At 35.6% G+C, this 22213-nt stretch overlaps 1 protein-coding gene across 3 annotated transcripts in view; it reads right to left on the bottom strand.

The window, feature by feature from the left end:
- The window catches only part of mov10l1 (Mov10 like RNA helicase 1), a 54172-nt gene that overhangs the window by 6617 nt on the left and 25342 nt on the right, over window positions 1-22213 (bottom strand). For all 3 annotated transcript variants that reach the window (XM_067362186.1, XM_067362184.1, XM_067362185.1), the window contains 14 exons: window positions 20565-20843; window positions 19399-19596; window positions 14511-14625; window positions 12278-12455; window positions 11787-11857; window positions 10517-10608; window positions 10378-10436; window positions 9414-9508; window positions 9240-9318; window positions 4318-4499; window positions 3005-3151; window positions 1323-1444; window positions 640-739; window positions 388-534 (listed from right to left, as the gene is read on the bottom strand). In XM_067362186.1, coding sequence (XP_067218287.1) covers window positions 388-534; window positions 640-739; window positions 1323-1444; window positions 3005-3151; window positions 4318-4499; window positions 9240-9318; window positions 9414-9508; window positions 10378-10436; window positions 10517-10608; window positions 11787-11857; window positions 12278-12455; window positions 14511-14625; window positions 19399-19596; window positions 20565-20843 — 1864 coding nt within the window. The remainder of the gene's footprint in view (window positions 1-387; window positions 535-639; window positions 740-1322; window positions 1445-3004; window positions 3152-4317; window positions 4500-9239; window positions 9319-9413; window positions 9509-10377; window positions 10437-10516; window positions 10609-11786; window positions 11858-12277; window positions 12456-14510; window positions 14626-19398; window positions 19597-20564; window positions 20844-22213) is intronic.

The following is a 22213-nucleotide window of genomic DNA, read 5'->3' as shown; positions in this document are numbered from 1 at the left end:
AAATATTTGGTAACAAGTTACCATGGTAACTGACACTTCCTATACTGAAACAGAAAACCTAGAGTTTCCCTCATCAGGGTTAACGTACTCAGAGTTTTCACGTAATGTCCTTTCTAAAATAGGCCTCTGTTGTCAAAACACTGTCACTTCCATGTGTGACAACTTCTAAAGGTTACGAATTACCAATGTAATTTCTGCAAGCAGATTCTTGCTCTCTTAAAAAGAGCTTTACAGATAATTATTTAACGTCCCTTTTAGGCAACCTTGTGTGTGTGTGTCATGCAAAAGTTTTGTTGTCATGAATGTTTTGTTTGTCTGTATTTAGCTCAGAATATTCCTTTATATCACACAAACAAACAGTAATCATTTGTGATATTGTCTTCTGACCAGCAGGGGATTGTAGCCTCTCTCGCTGCAGCTGTAGAGCGGAGTTCCCATCAGCCTCTCGAGAAGAGAAACCCCTAGTCCAAACACAGAAGCAAGTCTTGACTTCACCACTGGCCCCAGTTGCTTTGGATCACCAGCCAGCACTATCTATTGAATAAAGATGGGTAAAAGTCAGAGGATATAGGCTAATACACAAATGAATATAGCTCAATATAGTTTCAAATGGTCAACACAAACATTGTGAAGTCTTACCTGCCCACTTGTCTCAGACAGCAAACTCAGAGGGATCAGAGTTTCAGGTTCAGTGGCCTGACCAGCCTCATCCAAAAACACATGGGTAAAATGACCAACCCTAAAAACACAAAGATCTTTTTGATGAAATCTCTGTCTCTCCATCGACAGCCTATGCAACTACCACTTTCAAGCCTCAGAAAGGTAGTAAATCGACATCATAAAAGTAATACATGTGACTCCAGTGGTTTAACCTCAATTTTATGAAGCAAGTGCTTTGCGAGAGAACCACAATCCATATGTGTTGTGCTGACGCACAGCAGATGTTGTTGCATGAACGCACATCAGAGATTTATTTAACAAACAAAGCACTCGTGTCGCTTCATTAAATTGAGGTTAAACCACTGGAGTCACATGAATTACTTATGATGTCTTTACTACCTTTCTGGAGCTTGGAGGAGGTAGTTGTGTGGACTGTCAATGGAGCTCTCAGATTTAATTAAAAAGATCTTCTTTTGTGTTCCAAAGAGGACCGAAAGTTTTGGAACGAAATAATTAATGACACTTTTCAATTTTGAGAACTAAACCTTTAAGTGTGGTTTAAGTGTTAAAATAAAGCACAAAACTTTATGAAGCATATTTAAGAACAGAGGCATGTAGTGCACACAGTATGCAATAAAGGGTCTTAAGTGTCAGTGTCTTACCGCAGACCAATCTGGTAGAACATACCAGCACTGGAGCAAGTGCAAACAACAATACGATGAAAACTGGCATGTCGAATATCTTCTCCAGCTCTTGCATACTGACGCAACTCCTCTGGCATAGACTGTAGAGCACAAAATATGATCACAATTAAAAATGCTTTACTAACCCAGGTCCCTGTACCCCTGTAACCCTGTAATTTCTGTACCTCTGTGTTGAACTGATAATCACTGTTTTGTGTTAAACACAATCTACTAAATACAGACAACTTCATTATAAAGAAAAACAACAAATGAAAAAGATATATAATCAATCTATGATAAAAAAAATAAATAAAAAAAACACTATTATAAACTAGGTAAGTGGATAATTCAGCAGCAAAATTTACTCTAGAAAAATCATGAGTGCACATAATTGTATAATTATGAGTAATTGTATAAAATCTAAACATTTAGTGGAGAACAAATAAAAGTGCAGCACATCTGGTAAAATGCTCTGTATTGTAAAATACATTCGTGAAAAACAAGTAAATGTATACTGTAAAATAAAAATACATTTCTTTCAAATGTATAGCGCAGCTTTTAAATGGTAGCAACATATGATAGATAGGATAGAACAAGGCTATTGATGATCTTTCATTGTGCAAAAGTATTATAATATGAAAGGCTCCAACACAGAGTGTAGGGATGTAACAATGTTATCAATATTGTGGTATCGCGATAGCAAAATTGTCCTGATATTATCGTGGTCATATGACTGTTTGAAACTATATCTTTCGGGCAAAAAGTAGTTTTTTCAACCTGGTTCCGAAAACTGTTCTGGTGTGATGGATATGCGAAGTGCAAGGAGTGTATCCTTTGATAGAGACATCTCACATCATGAATATTATAGCAATGAATGCACTGAAAAGCCTTCCGCTACTCATATACATCAGATATCAATGCAGAGAGATATATGGATACATGGATATGGTTAATTTGTAATGTTCAATCATTGTTTAACACTTATGGCACTTTTTTCTAAGTCTTCATTTCTTTTTCTTTATTTTCCTTTTTTTTTTTTTTTTTAATATCGCAATAAATACAGTATTGTGGACTTTATATCAAGGTATTATTGTATTGTGAGATTTTGATATCGATACATCCCTAAGAGCAGCACAAAGCAGCTTGAAGCAACCGAGTCACAGAGCGCAGCACTTCGCATTGAAAAGTTCAAAACACAAAGGGAAGAGATATTGATGCTTAGTGTATTATATCTATGCAATTAGTTTATTGAGCCTTTTCTTTTAACAGTTTTAAATTTCATCTTGTTGACTGCTGTAACTGAACGCGACACGCAGTTTGAATGCTGAATGGAGAATGACTAACAGCTGCAGTGGAGGGAAGAATTCACGTGAACTTGAATTTAATGACTTAAATAGTATTTATCTGTACCTCACATTAAACTATGGAATGGCTTCAGAACACTTGGAATATAGTGCACGAAAACTTTATGGTGCTTTATAATGTTTTTGTGGGGCATAACAATAACACAGAATAGTATACGCACAATCTCATCTGACTGATATCCGATTTGGCAAAAAAAAAAGAAGAAAAAAAAAAGAAAAAAAAAAAGGCAGTACCGGATCAGCGCATCCCTAAAAATAAACAACAGGCTGCAATTACAGATATAGACACAACAGCACCTCTTCTGGCCTGCAGGTGGCGTTGACACGAGCCAGACTGGCAGTGTGCAAGTATCCACTCTGGTGAAGGCGCTTACAGACAAGGTCAGCGGCGCTGTTTGAGGGTGTGCACACTAGCACACGACTGCAGGGGATGCGGTGATACACCTGCACATACAGTACAGACATGGTTGCCTAGCATCACACACTTCACCAGCACACTCATAGAATCTGACTTCAAAACTAATTCATGAAAAGTTGTAAACAATATACACAATTTTTACCATAAACAGTGCTGAGAAATTAGAAATTGTGATTAAACTGTGATTGCCTTTTTTAAACCATAATTGGATGTAAAGTAATGACTTGCTGGATTCTTTCACAGAACTATAATAGTCTAATAATTTTATAAGACAGAACTGTTAAAGACAATAAGCTAATGAACACAGAATGAGAGCTTCTGTGCATCTGCACTCAGGTGCTGGGGTGCGTTTCCCATACAACGATATAACTCGCTGCTTAACTACCATAATACGATGAATCGTTGAACAAATCAACTAGCTAGTCACGACGGTTTCCCGAAACTGTATTGTTGTAAACCTGACATTCAACCACGTTGGTGAATGATGTCATGCAGGTGGTGGAGTAATAACTTCTTTAAATGAATCTGTTGGAGATCAAATTAATGCTAGATTTTTGTGATATAAATTATGCACATGGCATCGGAGAACATTCTCATTTTTCTGTTATTTTTCTTTATTTCCAGATTTAATCATAGGCTCATTCTTACATACTAGATCACGTACACACATGCACACTTTTCAAAAACGGTGCTTAAAATCTCTTGACAAACTAAAATATGTAAATGACATTTGTATATCTTCGAAATAAAAGATACACATTGTACTTAATGTCAGCTTGCTCATTTTACTCAAGATAATGATTTATTAATCCACGTCATAAAAACAAGAAACTATGTTTCTAACTCGAGAGCTGTCGTTCCAACCACACAAGTTTGCCATGGAGTTTGCGAATGTTTTCTTGAACTATGGTTTTGGGAAACACCAAATCGTTGAACTATGTTAGTAACAACGGAACTTGCGGTGTTAGTTGGCTAACGATGCTTTTGGGAAACGCACCCCAAGAGGTCTATGCATTTTCAAAATAAAAGTACTGCTTCTGACACAGGCCAAAATATGCCAAATATCAGCTGACCACTAAAGCAAATTTAGAAATTATGCAATAAATATTAATAGCATTTGTTTTAAAAGAATTTGCTCTGCATCACAGATTTTCAGGCACATGCACAAACTGTGTAGTAAATCGTAGACTACCTGCAGAATAGCTTCTATGAGTGTAATAGTTTTGCCTGTGCCAGGAGGCCCAAACAGAATGTAGGGTGTGGGACGACATTCTCCACTCAGAATCCGTTTAATGGCCTCTTTCTGGGCAGAATTCAGCTGAACGTTGAAGAACTGGCCAGGGTTTGGGATGCATTTTGCAGACAATGTGAGATCTGAAATAGCATAGATATATCTGAAATCACAAAATGAAAATTCCGAAGGAAATATAGCTGCAATCAGCATCTCACTCATCTTTCTGAAGTTTACCGTGCTTAAGTAGTGCTGTCTTCAAACTTGTCAGGCACCTTCAGTTCATGCTTACTATGATCTCTACCAAATTTTGTGTTGATATGTCAAAGTGTTTAAAAAATAAATAAATAAATAAATAAATATTGCAAAATGGAGGAAAAGTTGTCTCATCCGATCCCGGCAAAATCGGTATCGACGGATTCAGCATGACCCACGGAATACACAGGCCGATGGTCCTCTTAGCAGCATGGAAAACAAAACTTTAATTCAAATTGTCGATGTGTTATAAACAGAAAGCAAACAAAGCATTTTTCACTCTTGTTCTTCACTCTTGCTAAAACTCTTGTTATAATCAAAGAAGCTGACAGCACTCCACAACAAATCTCTTATTTACATTGCGTTTACACTGATTGTTATAATGAGAGGCTTTGCGAGCCAGTGACTGAATAAAAAAAAACAACTCAGTTTTGAGCAGATTCTGACTAAATTAAAAGGTAGAGGTATTATTATTATTATTATTAATAATAATAAAAATAACAATAATAATTAAACCTTTGTAAAACGACCCTGAGTATAAATATGCACTATAAAAAGTATTAAAAAGGCGCAGTTGAGTATAAAAAGTATAAAAAGACGCAAGGTTCTCGTCTAACTCACAGCCAGTGAGGAACAGACAGACCTGAAATTACTTGTGAGAAGAATGCAGACTTTCACTAAGAATAAGAAGTGATAAAAAGAAGTCCTTAAGTTTGCGCAAGAATGTTTTTCTTTATGCATTTTGCCATTTTTCCCCCATACTCTTAGTATGAATGCTTTTTTTTGTTTTTTGCATAAAGAATGCAGCAAGACAAACTATTAATCCTTTTTTTAATGCAGATCATTTTTTTCATCTTCTGTGACACTTTAAATAGGATAACCATTAAGAAGACTTAGCTAGGTAATAAACTGCATTTGTAAATACTCAGTAAAACTACAAATATTAAGTCTTACAGAGTTGTAATTTGTTGCTCTTTGTATTTTATGTGATTTAAATGCGTCCCTTTTGGCCTCTGAACTTGAGTACCCCTGTATTATTTATTCACCTAAAACCATTTTCTTACACCGAAAATGTTAATTTCCTTCTCCTTAAAGAGTCATGAAACTTTAAACACTGATACTTTATTCTGTATGAGCTATGTACCACATGGCTAGTGTTGTTAAACAAGGCGAAGCTCCGCGCTGAAACCGAGCATATGCGCGCTCCGCGTGTATATCATAACAGTCGTATTTTTCATGTGTTCGTATTCAAACTCCAGTTCTGACCGCATCGCGAGCAAAATACAAACAATACACTTGCTGTGCTGAGGGAAACATAGCCTACATACAGCTCGCGTGTTTGAACTCAGCTAGAGCAGGCAGAGGTAAATGAACCGCACTTTTGTGACATTTGAATTCTCTGCTGTAATGTGAGCTCACGCAAACATATTATCCATTTTTGCTGGTAGATTACAGCAAAACAATCCACATGTACCCAAACTTCTGCTCTGGTCGCGTCTCAGGAAAACACATTGTGTTGAAGCACTGAGGAAACGAACACCAACGATATGTCTCTGAATGACAAGAGACCGAGGCGAGAAAAGTGATACTTCCTCATGCATAATACCGCAATTATAATCTTATGCATACTACAGCGCAGTGATTGGATTACATGAGCTTTATGTCATGAATATATGTTGAGAATCGCTCGAAACAGTCTACGTCAGCATATTCGACCATGCCCATACTTGGGCCAAAAGTACACGATTATGTCAGATTGTGTGACGTTGCTCCGACTCAGCTTTTCAAACCGGAAGACAGAAATCGCTCTGAAAAATGCAAAAATAACCATTTTTCACTTATGAATAACAATAATGAGTACCTTTAGTGTTTTCAGTGATGTGCAGCCTATACATATCGGTTTACATCTCAAAAAAAAATGTTTTGGGTTTTCATGACTCTTTAACAGTTCATCAGGCTCTTAAAGGGTTAGTTCACCCAAAAATGAAATTGGTGTCATTAATTACTCTCCCTCATGACGTTCTACGTCCGTAAGACATATGTTCATCATTGGAACACAAAATAAGATTTTTGATGAAATCCGAGAGGTATATGGCTCATCCATAGACAGCAATATAATCACCACTTTCAAGGTCCAGAAAGGTACTGAAGACATCATTAAAACAGTCGATGTGACTTCAGTAGTTCAACCTTAAGGTTATGAAATGACAAAAATACTTTGTGCGCAAAAACAAAACAAAAATAACTTTATTCAATGATCTCTTCTGTTCCCCGTCATTATCCTTATTCAGTTTCTGCAGTAAGCATAGTAAAGGCTTCCACGTTTACGTCCAAATGCCGGCTCAGTATTGGCCAAAGCTGCACATGTGAGCAGCACAATGCAATAGCCAATAGCCACTATTCCAACTCAATTTGCTGCATTTGGCAGCTGCTTTCAAATGGTCCCGTGCTTATTTGTGTTCACGGGCTGTCTGAAGACCGTTAAGGGCTTCTAATTACAGCAGGATTTGCAGTGCTGAGCATTGTAGCCAATCACGTTGCATCGACTGAAAGCTGTAGTGATTAATAAAGGAAGCCCGCTTTGCTCACTTTATGTATTTAATATAGGCTATTCACAATTTGAATAAAAGTTTTAGAATATTTTTCGCACTGCTACAAAAGGACCAGTGGCCAGGTATACACTGCTTGGTTTTAGAAGAGACAACCGTGTTTAAATGCGATCTGATAAATCTGATAAAATATTTACTAGCTTTAAGCTTACAGTTAAATAGCCCTACTAAAACATTCTTTGTTCTATTATTTACTTGTGTTGTTTAATGCAATGATTAATTAGATTCAGCTACATATAATGCTTAATGTTGGTTTTATTGCTTGTGTTAGGCTACATGAGAAAAATATTTTTGACTACCTGAGGTAGGAGATTTAATGCAGGTGTGGGTCGGGGTCGCGGTTTTTATGTCAAACGGGTCGGGTCGGGTGCGGGCTAAAATTAGTGTTTCTGTTAATAACTGTGGGTGCAGGTTTATCAAATAGGACCCATGCAGGACTATGCCACAAGGTAGTTTGTGACATAAGGAACACCGCCGATAAACTGCATTTTTGAGACTCTCTTTGGTTCACTGAAAATACTCAGCAATGGTGTTGACTTATGAATTTGCACATGGTTTGTCTTAAAACATATTAAAAACACCACATATGAACAATAATTGTGATCAGCATGGGAATAGAAATTCATTTCCAAAAGAAAAGAGAATTTTTAAACTGCCGGTGGTGCCATAGAATTGGTCCAAGAGACCTGAAAATTGGGCAGATTACCATCATACCTGCAAACTCCAAAGTGGTGAAAAAGGTGACATGTTTACAAAGTAAATAGTAGTAGGGGGGTCTGGGGTCATCCTCCCCCTAGGAGAAGATTTTTGTTACTTTAACATATAAACTTAGCATTCTGGTGCACTCCCACAAGAAAATAATTGAAAAAAAAACAACAATATTTGCTTCAAGTAAAAAAAAAATAAAAAAAAAAAGATTATTGACACTAGGGCTAAGCATTGACAAGTTTCACAATTGGATTAGATTTTGATTCAGAAGCTTGATTTGATTTCGATTTTATTACCTTTAATTCAATAATGATTAATCTGGGGCCTATCATGTACAGTACATGGCAAATTTCCTCAAAGAAAAAAAATCTTTCAACTATTGCTGTAAACTATACAAGGAACCACAGCTGGTACGTCATTATAATATTGAAGGTTAAAATGAAGTGATTTGTAAGCTACTTACATATAAATTGCACAAAGTAGCTTTTATAGTAACGTTAATACATTTTTAATGACATAATTATGTTTCTACTCGTTTTTAATATCGGCCTAAACATTTAAATGGTGGCCGTCATAAAACGGTTTTATACATTCAGTATTGAAGCACATATTAAGTACATGAATAGGCAATGGCCAATAGTCACAGTAAATATTTATCAAAATGCTCCTCTCCAAGTTCATTTTTGTAGCTGACAAGTTTTTTCAAATGGTTGAAACAATCGATTAACGTTACATATGACATGATACGGATTTCAGAAAGTTGTACTGGATCTTTCAACATACTTTCGGTATTCATTCATCCTGCAGTACATCCATTCATGTTTATTTCGTGTTGTAAAGTGGAAGAGACCCACGTGTGCTCTGCCTCTGTTTGAACTGAAGCGCTACAGCGATGTGTCAGTCACACCACAGAGCGCCAATAAAGATCACGACAGCTTGAGACATTTATGGTCTCACTCTAGTCTATGGGAGGTAAAGTAGCCCATTTTCCATTTATTGTGCCTGCAAACTCACCCTGACACCTGCCATCCTCGGGAAAAAAAAAACTCTTTGGATCTACACGATTCACATAAATTACATTTTGACAGCGAATTTCGCCGAAAAGTGTCTAGTTTGTCGGTATTCAGGAGCACCATAATTAATGTGCCAAATTTAATCAGTTTCCTATGGACGGTTTCTAAGGCTGACATGGACTTAGGTTTGGGAAGAATAGTAATAAAGTTTTAATAACCTTTGGTGCTTGCCCCCCTAAAAAAGGTGCACAGTTAAAAGTGCTGAAAATGTATAATAATTACACATTTTTTAAGTTACCCGTTTTAGTTTGTGTGGCCACAGATACCATCTCTGCAGTCAGTGAAGATCCATTGATCGTTTGGGTTGCACCATTCTCCTAGTGACATAATCAGAACAATGATATTATGGACTCTAAGCTCTAAGTGTGTCGAGGTTTAGTCATAACTATGATGAATAAATGCACATGCTCACTTTCACCTCTTCTGGGAGATGTTTATCCTCTTCTTGTGGACCCCACTCTCCATTCCACTGGGGTGGCTGCAGTGTGAGCATGCTGGGAAACAAAACTAAAAAAAAAAACAAAAAAAAAAACTTAACTATAGTTTCTCCATACAAAACAACATAAATGTTCCTCCATTTTATATTCTTAAATGGTAAAATTCTAAACGTGTTCAAAAGTAAGAAACCGATTCATCCAGAACAAAGCCAACATGATTTTTTAAAAAACCTGTTAACAGTCATTAACAGCATAAACTTAACCAATGTATATTATTAGTTCCTATCTTATTAGTTATTACTAGTTATATCATTTAGCAACCACAATTTTATACTGGTCTGTGCTCCAATGTGGAGGTGTAGGTTAACAGAAAAAAAAGTGTAAAGCATTTTTGGCACACATCAAGACTGGAGAATACAATGAAACTCAGCTCGTGCACACACTCTTGTCCTGTCCTTAATGGTTGTTTGCACAATATTACCACAGTGAAATACAAAATCCAAAACTTTGTGTCAGACTGTACAAATAATTAGGAGTTGGGTCACAATCGACCAAACTGTTTGGTTCTTCATTAGACTGGCGATTGTAGCAGTAGTCACACCACAGGACTGCAACTCCAAAATCCTGGAACTGTCAGAGGCTGATTCAATGCAAAGACATTTAATTTAATTGAGTGCTGTTTAGTCACAAAATAATCCAAGACTTTTTTTTTTAATCACTTAGAGTGACAACATTTTCTAGACATTGTGTCAAGAACTTCATCTGTTAAAAATCAGTCTCTACACCTTCATTCTGCTCACATTTTTATGCAAGAACAATTTTGGTCAGAAAGTTCTGAGAGTCTTTTATAACTTGCCCAAACCGAGAGCCATTCCTCAAAGCAATATGACATTGTGCTAATTACCATATCATATGATATATTTGCAATGTAGTTCTTACTGTTGTCGCCAAAATGCTTGATCTGTTCCAAAGCGCAATGGCACCTCCTTGTGGTCAACCTGGACAAAAAGGGGTATTCGTGTAAGAATTTTTAATCATGAAATGGCAGCACTGTGGAGGTGCAGCGAGCCAGCAGCACCTGTTGAGTGTAAACTCCACGTCCAGAGGTTCTCCTAGGTAGCTATTCTGGAAATCAGCATTTACGCGTAAACTCACGTCATCTTCTGTGATCTGTAAGCATTAATATAGATGTGACATACAACATTTTTATTTTGCAAAACAAGTGATTGTGGAATGACAGAAGCCACAATAAAGGTGATGATACACGTGGCAGCTTTTTGAGCAATGTTGCTGGGCAACGTTGCCGTGAACGGGCAACCTGATGAGAACAGGGCAACTAATTAGGGCAACGGACAGTTGGCAGCAAATAATCAGAGGGGAGCAAATTTATTGACAACCCAATAAATACTTTATTATAAACACTTGTTAGGCACTTTATTTCAACTTTCAAATATTTTCTTCATTTTTATTCAAAATAAATGCCTTTCTGATCTGATTTGTGATAGGAAAAGGGAGAAGAATGAGTTCAGCAAAAGGCGGATTCGAACCCGCATTGATCGCATCAAAAGCTACATTCATGTGCCATACGCCCCACAGCCTTCGCTACTACAGACGTTAAACAGACCCCGTCTTTTTAGTATTTAACTGAAAACATTCAATGGCTTAATTACAGCTTACACTCATTAAATTGGACAGCTGTTGGCATTTTAAGCATATGAGGTCAATTCCCTGTTTTGGGTTGACGCATGACACCTTACTAGCGTAAAAAGATATAAGTTCATGCTCCTTTTCAGTAATGCATTATGATGTTCAGTCACCTCCTAGTTCATTCACTATGAACTAGGAGGTTTCCCTCAAACTCCTAATTACTGCTTATTGATAGTAAGTAAGGTAGTTGTTGTAGTGGTTATGTTTAGGTATGGGGTAGGGTTAAGAGATCTAGAATATAGTCATGCAGAATAAGGCATTAATATGTGCTAATATACAGCCAAAACGCTACTAATATGCATGGTAATAAGCAACTGGTTAATAGTGATTATGTGTAATAGATGTGTAACAATCTAAAGTGTTACCCTATGTTCAGAAGAGGGGATTTGTGCATTCCTGCAAAATATTCACCCTCTTATCAGTTACAACTTTGCTTGTTTACTGAAACATGTTTTTTTTTTAAAATTGGTTTGTTTACCAGGAAATACACAAACCGATAAAAAGCATACAGTATTTAAATGTAAACATAAATTAATTATTTGAAGAAACAGTCAGATTAATACATTAGCAAAACAGTCATTAGTAACAGACCTGCATGCAAATAATAATGTGAACATTAAGAATAGAAATTTTCAAGATACCTCTGTGATGTAAGACATATACTCAAGAACAATTCCTCCACTACACGGTTTCTTCAGAACCACTTTATCACCTATTTGGAGGATTAAACAATTTTAGTATTATGTACACCAAACTATTCTCACAAAAAGATGTAAAATTAGATGCAGTATTTGCTCTGTTACTTTTTACTGATCATTTTTTTATCATTATTATTATTTAAAAGGAATATTTCATGTAAATATTTTTGTAAATTTTTTTTTAGCATTTACTCACCCTCATGTTATTCTCACACAGAATCATTTTCCATTATCAGTGATTAACTATTATATTTTGGATTCAGTATTTCTCCTGATCCTCCTTGTCTCAGGAGACTTGTAATGTAGTGCTTGATTTATAGGGACTATTTTATAACACTTTTCTGATGCTTTCCCATTTATTTTTGGCTGAATCTTTTCTCCTTAAATGTATACATACATTTAAAAAGGTACAGATTAAAAGAAAACATCCTTACCAATGAAGAGGCTTGGCCGACCCTCAGTGAGTCCTGGCACCTCCAGGTGTAAGTATACCGCTCCCTTCCTGAGGATGGCGCCGGTGAGGCTGAACTCTCTGAGCTCCCTCTCAGCCTCCAGCTCCTCCAACCACAAAAGAGCAGAGAAACGCGGCAACATAGACAACAAACTCAAGGGCTGTGAAAACAAAAAGAGGAAAGGGGCTATAATAACATCTATTAAAGTTTTTCAAAACTGATGAGTTGATTTTCTATAAAATGGTCAATCTCTTTACAACTTCTAAACATTCTTCATGTGAGCTTCCACATCCAAAATGATCCATTCAGTTATCAAAATGTCAGACATGCATGTACATTCTAATTTATTTATATATTATATATACATATATATACATATTATATATATATATATATATATATATATATATATATATATATATATATATATATATATATATATATATATATATATATATATAAAAAATAGATATATTCTGCCCGGCCCTGATGGCCACGGATTCCAATATTATATTATATATATATATATATATATATATATATATATATATATATATATATATATATATATATATATATATATATATATATATATATATATATATATATATATATATATATATATATATATATATACATACATACACACACACACACACAGAAGAGAAGGTATTGTTGAATAAAGTCGTTATTTTTGTTTTGTTTTTGCACACAAAAAACAATCACGTGGACAATTTCTTTAGTACCTTTCTGGACCTTGAAAGTGGTGGTTTAAATTACTATGGAGGAGTCAGACAACTCTTGGAATTCATCAAAAATATCTTCATTTGTGTTTCATTTCCGAAAATGAATGAAGGTCTTACATGTGTGGAACGATATGAGGGTGAGTAACGACAGAATTTTCATTTTTGGGTGAACTAACCCTTTAAAATACCCTTAAAGCACCCCTACCAACAAACCTGTCCCTAACCTTACCTGTATCCCACCTCATTAGCAGCAAAAGTGTTTTGCGACACGATAACTAGGTTTTGAAGCATAAATTAAATGTTTTGGGTGAGTAACTACATTTTGTTCTGATCTTCAAGCAAACAGTTGTGACAACTGCACTAACAGTTTAGAGAATGTTAGGGCTGTTTCGAAAAATGTGCCAAAACAATTTTGAAAAACTGTAAAAGGTGACACGCATTTCAAAATACTTATTTTAACAAAGGTGTTTTTTTATGTTTTTACATTTGTCCAAAAATGAGGAGACCGAGGGAGTGTTCAAGAAATGTCTTTAAAAGTCATTATTGTGCAAATTGTAACTCCCAAGCCTTGTTTACACCTGGTAAGCGAAATCTGAATAACTGTTTAAAAGTTGGTCGGACCGACACAACAACAAACGTGCAGCCAATCAGCATTAGGGGGTGTATGACGGTGGAGGAAAGAGAGTGAGCAAGAGGGAGATTTGAAGAAAGAATGCAGAAAGAGAGATGGGACACAATACAAAAGAAAAGCTCATAAAAATATCACTGGAAAATTAAGGGTTCTGATCAGGAAAGCGCTTTAGGACCGGTGTTAACATTAGAAAAGCTTTCCAGCGCTGGTCTTTTCACAATTGGATAAGCTATCTGTTCAGAAAAATAAAAAACGCATGAAGTGACCAGGTGTAAACGGGCCCAAACTCCATTTTGACCACTTTGATCTTTTAAACTTTCAGATCTTTTCTACTCACAAACTGCTATATTACACAATATTAAAGGAAAATTTCCCAAAAAAGCATAATAGGGGCAACTTTAGAGAAACTCAAAGCTCTACACTACACACCAAAATAAAACTGTTTAACCTGAAAATGTACAGAAATGTACAGAAATATATTACTACTGTACAGTAAAATGTAGATTTTTTAGATTATAAAAATTTAATTAAACCATAAAAATGGAATATTAAAATGGAAAACACTTAATTTAGGAAAAATAGAAATGATTTCATAGAGTCTTCAAAATGATTTTTTTTTTTTTTTTTACTTAATAAATTGTTGTTTAATTATATTTTTAATGAATTCACCTAATTAGACATGCAGGCATGCTTTTGGATTACAAAAAAATTATTTATCCATTAAAATGGAATCCAGAAAAATTAAAACAGAAAACAGGATTTGGGAATTCCATAGGGCCCTACAAGCAATGACTGAGATGAATGATCATGTGGAAAACAGCACTGAAGATGACGTTACCTCTGCCAGAGCAGGTTGGACAACCAGCACATCCTTCTGAGCTTCAACACAATTTCTGAGAGCCTGCGGCACACCGTAATGCCCCAAGAAGTTTGGAAGATGCCGCCTTGCAAGCCTGTCGAAAGAGACAAAATGCTCAAAAAAAAAAAAAAAAAAATCTTTCTGCATAGTAAATGTTTACCATTTGCACAATTATGTACAGTATAAATATAAATATAAAAAATATAGGAAAAGAAAATGTAATGTAATGGGCAAACAACCCAACCCAACAACCCATCGCCCCCATTTTCAATCACTTAAATGGTTTTAATTCATGAATGTTCAAGAATGTTTGGGAATACAGCCCTTAAACGAAACTCAGCAAATTATTGCAGAAATGAAAGCAGCTTTGATGAAAAAAAAAAAATGAAAAATTTAAAGAAAATGAAAAAGTTATAGATGTTTAACCTGTTAACTGTCAGGGTGCTGGTAGCGGGACACTTGGCAACCTTTTTATTGTCTTTTTTGAGACATATCACATATTTTAGTAATCATCAAATTATAACATTCTAAAGATTAAACACTCAAAATTCATACTGTGAAAACCGTTTAGAAATTGGACATTGCACTATCACAAATATGGTACTTAAACTTCTTGGCAAGCTCAATTTTTGTTAACTTCAAATTTTAAACAACTTGGTTGTACATATGGCTTTGATTTTATAGCAATTTTAGAGGCCAAATTACATATAACTTTTAACTAATATATAATAGGGTTGGGCGATGTCCCCTAAATTGGCAGTTGACGATGTTTACAGTAAAACATTGTGATGGACGATAATATCATCGTAGTACTATAATTTTTAATTATTATATAATTTTCATTATTTTACTTTATTTATCCCTTTGACGCGTACGATCACACCGGTGTGATTAGAACGTTCAGTGCAGTGCATCATGTGATCAACTGCCAAAATTCAAATGTGCGTGTGCGCTTTGGCTGGCGCTAAACCAGAGATGGATGAGCGCAGCACTTTTCATATATCACAAATATGCAGTGTTTTCAACCACATAATGTTTATTTTAGGTTTTGGATGTTTAAATACATATAAGATGTTGTGAATCCAACAGAACCTGCGGCACAAACTAACATGGCGACGCCCATAACGTGTATAGCTCAACTAACGCAATCATTATAAAGTTGTTTAAACAGCAAAACACATCCACTTTCACATATTTGACAATTGGAATATCAGATATTTCATGTTATAGTTAACAAATTAGTGAATATTTTGAATAAAAAAGGAAAACTGAAATAAAAGTAGATCAGTCAGTCATACAGTGCTGCGGTGTGTGACATGACAAACGATGACGCATCACCATGGAAACCATAAAGCGATAGTTCTAAATAACGGTCGCCTTGAAAAACTCAGGCTGGGGGGTCAGCCAGAATATTTTAAACTTACGTGCGAAAGGGTTATTTTATTTCCCAACTAATGACTCATCCAGGCTTTCCAATAGGTTGCACATGAGGGGAATAAAAGGGGCGGAGCGGGGCGGGGGCGTTGCATCAGGATGGTGTCTCTCCATCGTGATGTCGGTCAGCCATTGGCACAACCCTAATATATAATTTAAAATACACTGCCAGCTTCCGGTTTAAGAGAACCTTGCTGAGAAAGTTAGCTAAAGCAGGAAAGGAAATGGATTTGAGCACACAAGGCAAATTCCAAATGGCACTTTTGCGCCCTTGAAGGGCTCTTCGAGAAGGGGACACCATTTGTAGGGGTGTTTAAAAACAAAAGTGAACAACTGAATCCCTTCATGAAGGGTCCTTCCACAAGGCCGTGAGTGAAGGGTACATCCGATGGTCACTTCAAAGAAATAATTTAATCATTTATCGTCATGTGATCCATCTAGGGATGCACCGATCCGATATTCAGATCGGTATCGGCTCCGATACTGCCATTTTTGCTGGATCGGGTATCGGCAGGACAGGGCCGATCCAAAATCCGATACTGTGCGTGTACTATTCTGTGTTATTGTTAAGCTCTACAAAAGGCACAAACACATTAAAAAGCACCATAAGTTTCTGTGCACTATATTCCAAGTGTTCTGAAGCCATTCCATAGTTTAATTTGAGGTACAGATAAATATTTTAGTTTATCTGTACCTCATAAGTGCATAAGTGCTTTGTGCCGCTTTGTATGGGAGCCGTTCATATTATAATACTTTTGCGCAATGAAAGATTGTTTAATAGCTTTTTTTTTTGTTCTGTCCTATCTATCATATGTTGCTGCATCATTTTAATTTTTATATTTTAATTATAAGACATTTAATAGCTTCTGATTTCGTCCACATATTCATATGTATTCACAAACGTATAAGATAAACAAATAGGCCTAGGCAATTATTTATATTATGAAAAGAAAGTATTATGAAAAGTTAAAGTCCGTCACTTTTTAGTTTTCATCTTATATCTCATCTCAACACTTTTTGAGGATCGTGAGTGAGTGTGATCATCTCTTCTTCTTTACTACTCTACAGAAGGAAATAAACATGAATGAAAATCAAAAAACATGTTGAAAGTTGCAGTAGCTTACCGAAATCTGTATCACGTCAGTTCAATCAGTGTTGTAAACAATGTCACGTAGGAAAAGCCATTCATTGACCATAAACTTATAGTCAGCAGCAACAACAAAAATAAAAACTATTTAAAACAAAAAGGATTAGAAACTTTATGTAAGCAAAAGTATTATAATATAATATAGGCCTATAATAAAATGGAAAAACTGGGTGTGTGTAATCAAAGGCATCGTTTTCATTTTGTTCTGGAGACTGAACTCGCGCTTTGCTGCCACACTGGAGCGCGCTCACCACCTACTGGACAGGGGTGGGAATTACAGTTAAGTTACATCAGCCTCAGTAATCTGTCAAAATGACGGACAGGCTGCAGATTTTTTCCGTCACTGCTAAAAAAATTCCATCAATGACGGAAAATTCTCGGTTAACCCGACCTTTGAGATTATATATTACACGCCACACTACCGCCGGTGACACTGACACTCCACGACCGCGGTGGCGCGGTTGTCATGCCGACCGTCACAGCACTATGTGAGGCATACAGTTTATTAGGTAATTTAGCGCTTTTCTTATTACTTAAAGATCGGATCGGATCGGTAACGGCCGATACTGAATCCCAGGTATCTGGATCGGTATCGGAAGTGAAAAAGGCGGATCGGTGCATCCCTAGATCCATCATTCTAAAAGTTAGATGACGGAACAGTTTGAGTTAACATTACAAACAGAGCAATTCAGGTTTGTGTTTTCTTGCAGTGTCCAAAGATAAGACAGCAAGTTTTAAATTTGAGAACAGAAATACTCTCACACATAAATATATATAAATAAATAAATAAATAAATAAATAAAATATAATAATTATATATGTATGTTTTATATTTATGTGTGAGAGTATTTCTGTTCTCAAATTTAAAACTTGCTGTCTTATCTTTGGACACTTTTTATTTATTTATTTATTTATTTATATTTATATTTATATTTATATTTATATATATATATATATATATATATATATATATATATATATATATATATATATATATATATTACAGTCCAACATTTTGGAACCACTAACATTTTTAATGTTTTTAAAAGAAGTTTCATCTGCTCACCAAGGCTACATTTATTTAATTAAAAATACAGTAAAAAAACAGTAATATTGTGAAATATTACTACAATTTAAAATAACTGTGTACTATTTAAATATATTTGACAAAGTAATTTATTCCTGTGATCAAAGCTGAATTTTCAGCATCATTACTGCAGTCTTCAGTGTCACATGATCCTTCAGAAATCATTCTAATGTGCTGACTTGCTGCTCAATAAACATTTATGATTATTTTCAATGTTGAAAACAGTTGTGTACTTTTTTTTTTTTCAGCATTCCTTGATGAATAGAAAGTTCAAAAGAACAGCATTTATCTGAAATACAAAGCTTCTGTAGCATTATACACTACTGTTCAAAAGTTTGGGGTCAGTAAGAATTTTTATTTGTATTTTTTTGAAAAGAAATTAAAGAAATTAATACTTTAATGCATCCTTGCTGAATAAAATCAATCAAAAGTGGCAGTAAAGATATTTATAATGTTACAAAAGATTAGATTTCAGATAAACACTGTTCTTTTGAACTTTCTATTCATCAAATAATCCTGAAAAAAATATTGTACAAATATTCTGTACAATTGTACACATTAAATGTTTCTTGAGCAGCAGATCAGCATATTAGAATGATTTCTGAAGGATCATGTGACACTGAAGACTGCAGTAATGATGCTGAAAAATCAGCTTTGCCATCACAGGAATAAATTACTTTGTGAAATATATTCAAATAGAAAACAGTTATTTTAAATTGTAATAATATTTCACAATATTACTGTTTTTACTGTATTTTTAATTAAATAAATGTAGCTTTGGTGAGCAGACGAAACTTATTTTAAAAACATTAAAAATCTTAGTGGTTCCAAACTTTTGGACTGTACTGTATATATAAAAAAAATGTATCTTCATTTGCAACAGTTATGTTAACAGCAATAATAAATATTTTTTGTCGTAAGAACAGCTAATCAGCTGGTGGGCACCATGCTGTGTTGTCATGGGAACATCACAGGTGAAGATAACGAAGAAATTACACTGTTTTTCATTGCTGCCTTCAACTGCATTCCTAGCGGCTACATAATGGCACGCAAGTGCCCTGTTCCCTCCAAAGTCCCCACTTTAAGGGCTCTGCCCTTCGAAGGGAGTAGGGAATAGGGATGCTCCCTTCCATTTGGAATTTGCCCACAATCAGTGATGTTTTAGATGAGATCAGCAAGTGTCAGGTAATCAGCCTCACCTGATGGGAGCCGGAGGAGCCGTAATCGTGAGCACCTGGACGGGCTGCTGCTGCAGTGGCAGTGCTGTTATAGCAGTGTAGGGGACGCTGGGTTTGAGCAGACTCTCCTCCGCGCTGCTCACAGAGACCTCCAGACGCCTTGCAATGGTGAAAGAGGAGAAGTGCAGGAGCAGCAGTTCAGCAGAGCGACCCAGAGTCCTACAGCAAACACATTAAAACACCTTACCATGTGTTCAAACCAGAAAGACATTTGCCAGAGAGAAGCAGCCATTGGCCTGCACAGACTAGGGTTATTATAGTCAACTAAAACCATTAAAAACAAAAACAAAACAAAAAAACATTTTCTTTACTTAGAATAATTTTTTTAGTTTATATTTCATTTCAGCTAGTTTTTTATTTTTTATTTTAGTTTAACTTTATACACTAAACTAACCAAAACAAATTAAATTTAATAAAAACTATATATATAATATAGACAAAAAAATAAAAATGAAAATCCAACTTTCTTTAGTGTGTAATGTTGCTGTTTAAGAATGAAAAAGTTCTGCAAATTTACACTTTACTTTCACGTGGCAATAAAGGCAAAACCCCAAAATGCATGGACTGCATTTTTGTCAGAGACTCAGGATATGAAATGTCTATAGAAGAGTATAGAAGCTTAGACAGAAGACTGGAAATGCAGACTTCAAAATCTAGAACGTTCTATATGTTTTACTTTTATTAACGTCTCAGGAAATGAAGGCAAGACACTGCCCCACACACAAGATACCTCATAAATGCAAAGAAAAGTTAGTTGTTCAGTGGGTAAATATTAAATCAATTTAAAAGTGGGTAAATATTAAATAAATATATTATTATTAAATATTTCTGAGCCAAAAATACATGTAGCGCTGCATTATATAGGTGATATATAAAATACAGAAAATTTACCTCAGATGACTTGAATAAATCTATTTGGAAATAATTATAAAAAAATAATGGTGTGATTTTGCATCTGCATAGAAAATAAAAAAGCTGAAAAATGACTTTTTTCGCAACAATGCAATTTTGCCCCAATGATGCATGATGTGATAATCTCACTAAGCTATATTGTGATTTTGATTTTATTCCAATTTATCATATGCAGTAACAACAAGTGAATAAATGCATTTAAAAAAAAACCTTACTTGGCCTGACAGCTGAGGGTCACAGACACCTTTTCTCCAGGTTCAATGTCCAGGTTTCTCTCCAGCATCCGCACGGCTTGCTTCTCCACAGAACCTTCACCGTCCTCTACCTCCCCATCTGTCCTGCTTTCATCAGCGTACCGGTTCAAGCTGCAGGAGGCACGCATGTCTTGAGTTTTGCCATTGTTGAAAGACACAGAACTGAGACAGAACTGCTGGCCCGAGTCCCATCCTGCAAACTCACAGCACTTCAGGCTGTGACTCTCTGAGCCAGTGTTTCTGTTTTAAATCAACACAGAGAGAGAAAGAATCAACAGATGCATCAGAAATCAAAACGCATGAAATTGTCACAACGCAATCCTGCTATTTCTGTCACGTTCCTATAATAAATCCATTCAAGTACTAAAGGAACAGCACACCTAATAATGAAATGTCATCACCTACTCACCTGCATGTCTTTTAAATTGAAAATGATAGAAGTTGGAATGGCAAAATGCCATTGCTCTCATATCAGTTTTAATAATTTGGTGCAACGCAATCAGTCACACCACACACAACAATACACAATGTCAATTCTGTTTTCCCAGGCTTAGGACATTGGTCATACAGGCTACTTTTAATGGACAAAAGCAGCTCAGACACTAAACATTTCCTTTCGTTTTCCACAAAGGAAGTCATACAGGTTTGGAACTAGTGCTGTGCGATATGTATCTTCTACGATAATATAGTAATGATCTTTTAACGCAGGGGAAGCAGACACTATCGAGTGTGCCACTCACTTTGTCTTGAAAATCCATGTAGAATAATATCACACGAACAATTGTGCGGACCCAGAATAATCAGCACAATTGCAAATGTGATATTGATTTTATAAAACAGTATACTAAACTGCTACTGAACGCATGCTTTCTGTGCACTCTCTCCTAGCAGAACACAGACAGGCATAGTAGCCACAGATTATGTCAAAATGCCCGCCTTGGTGAATAGGCACATAAAAACATTCAATGTAAGCACTGCGAGTTGACACTCACTCACGAAGAGGATTTGTGTGACTCAGGTGGTAACAACCTCACAGTAAAAATCCCTGAACAATTAATTTCATATTGTAACTTATTTATTGTTTGTTACATATTTATTAGTTTTTAGTTGTCTATGGACTTAATAAATGTACCATTACTGAAATGTTATATAAAAATATTATATATATATATATTATATATATATATATATATTTTATTATATCACATTTTTTTGCTGTGGCTGTTTTGGAAAAATGCATTTACCAAAAATTGTCTCTTTGGTCAAAAAAAGGTTTCCGACCCCTGATCGAAATGCTGCTTTAGATGCAGCTTCTGTGCCATTTCTGCAGTGCAAAAATGGATTTTGTCTGTAGTGTCTCAATATTTTAATTGAATGTACTGATTAAATGTAACAAAAATCCTGGAAATTTATAGCCTGGATGCCAGCCGAACTTAGCCCCGCCCACAACATTTTGAGGTCGGGGAGTTCGGTCTGGTCTGGACTTGATCCGTAGAGGAGTAATTATGCCCGAACAGAAACTGTTCGGACCAATCACATTGTCAGGGCGATGACTGACAGATTATCACCAGAAACGTAATCATCCACGTCATCAAAGAGCGCTTGGGGAG

The sequence above is a fragment of the Chanodichthys erythropterus genome, chromosome 16, assembly GCF_024489055.1.
Source record: "Chanodichthys erythropterus isolate Z2021 chromosome 16, ASM2448905v1, whole genome shotgun sequence".
In the NCBI taxonomy this organism is placed as follows: Eukaryota; Metazoa; Chordata; class Actinopteri; order Cypriniformes; family Xenocyprididae; genus Chanodichthys; species Chanodichthys erythropterus.
Note: the sequence above shows the minus strand (reverse complement) of the source record. Positions and strands in the feature narration are given on the sequence as shown.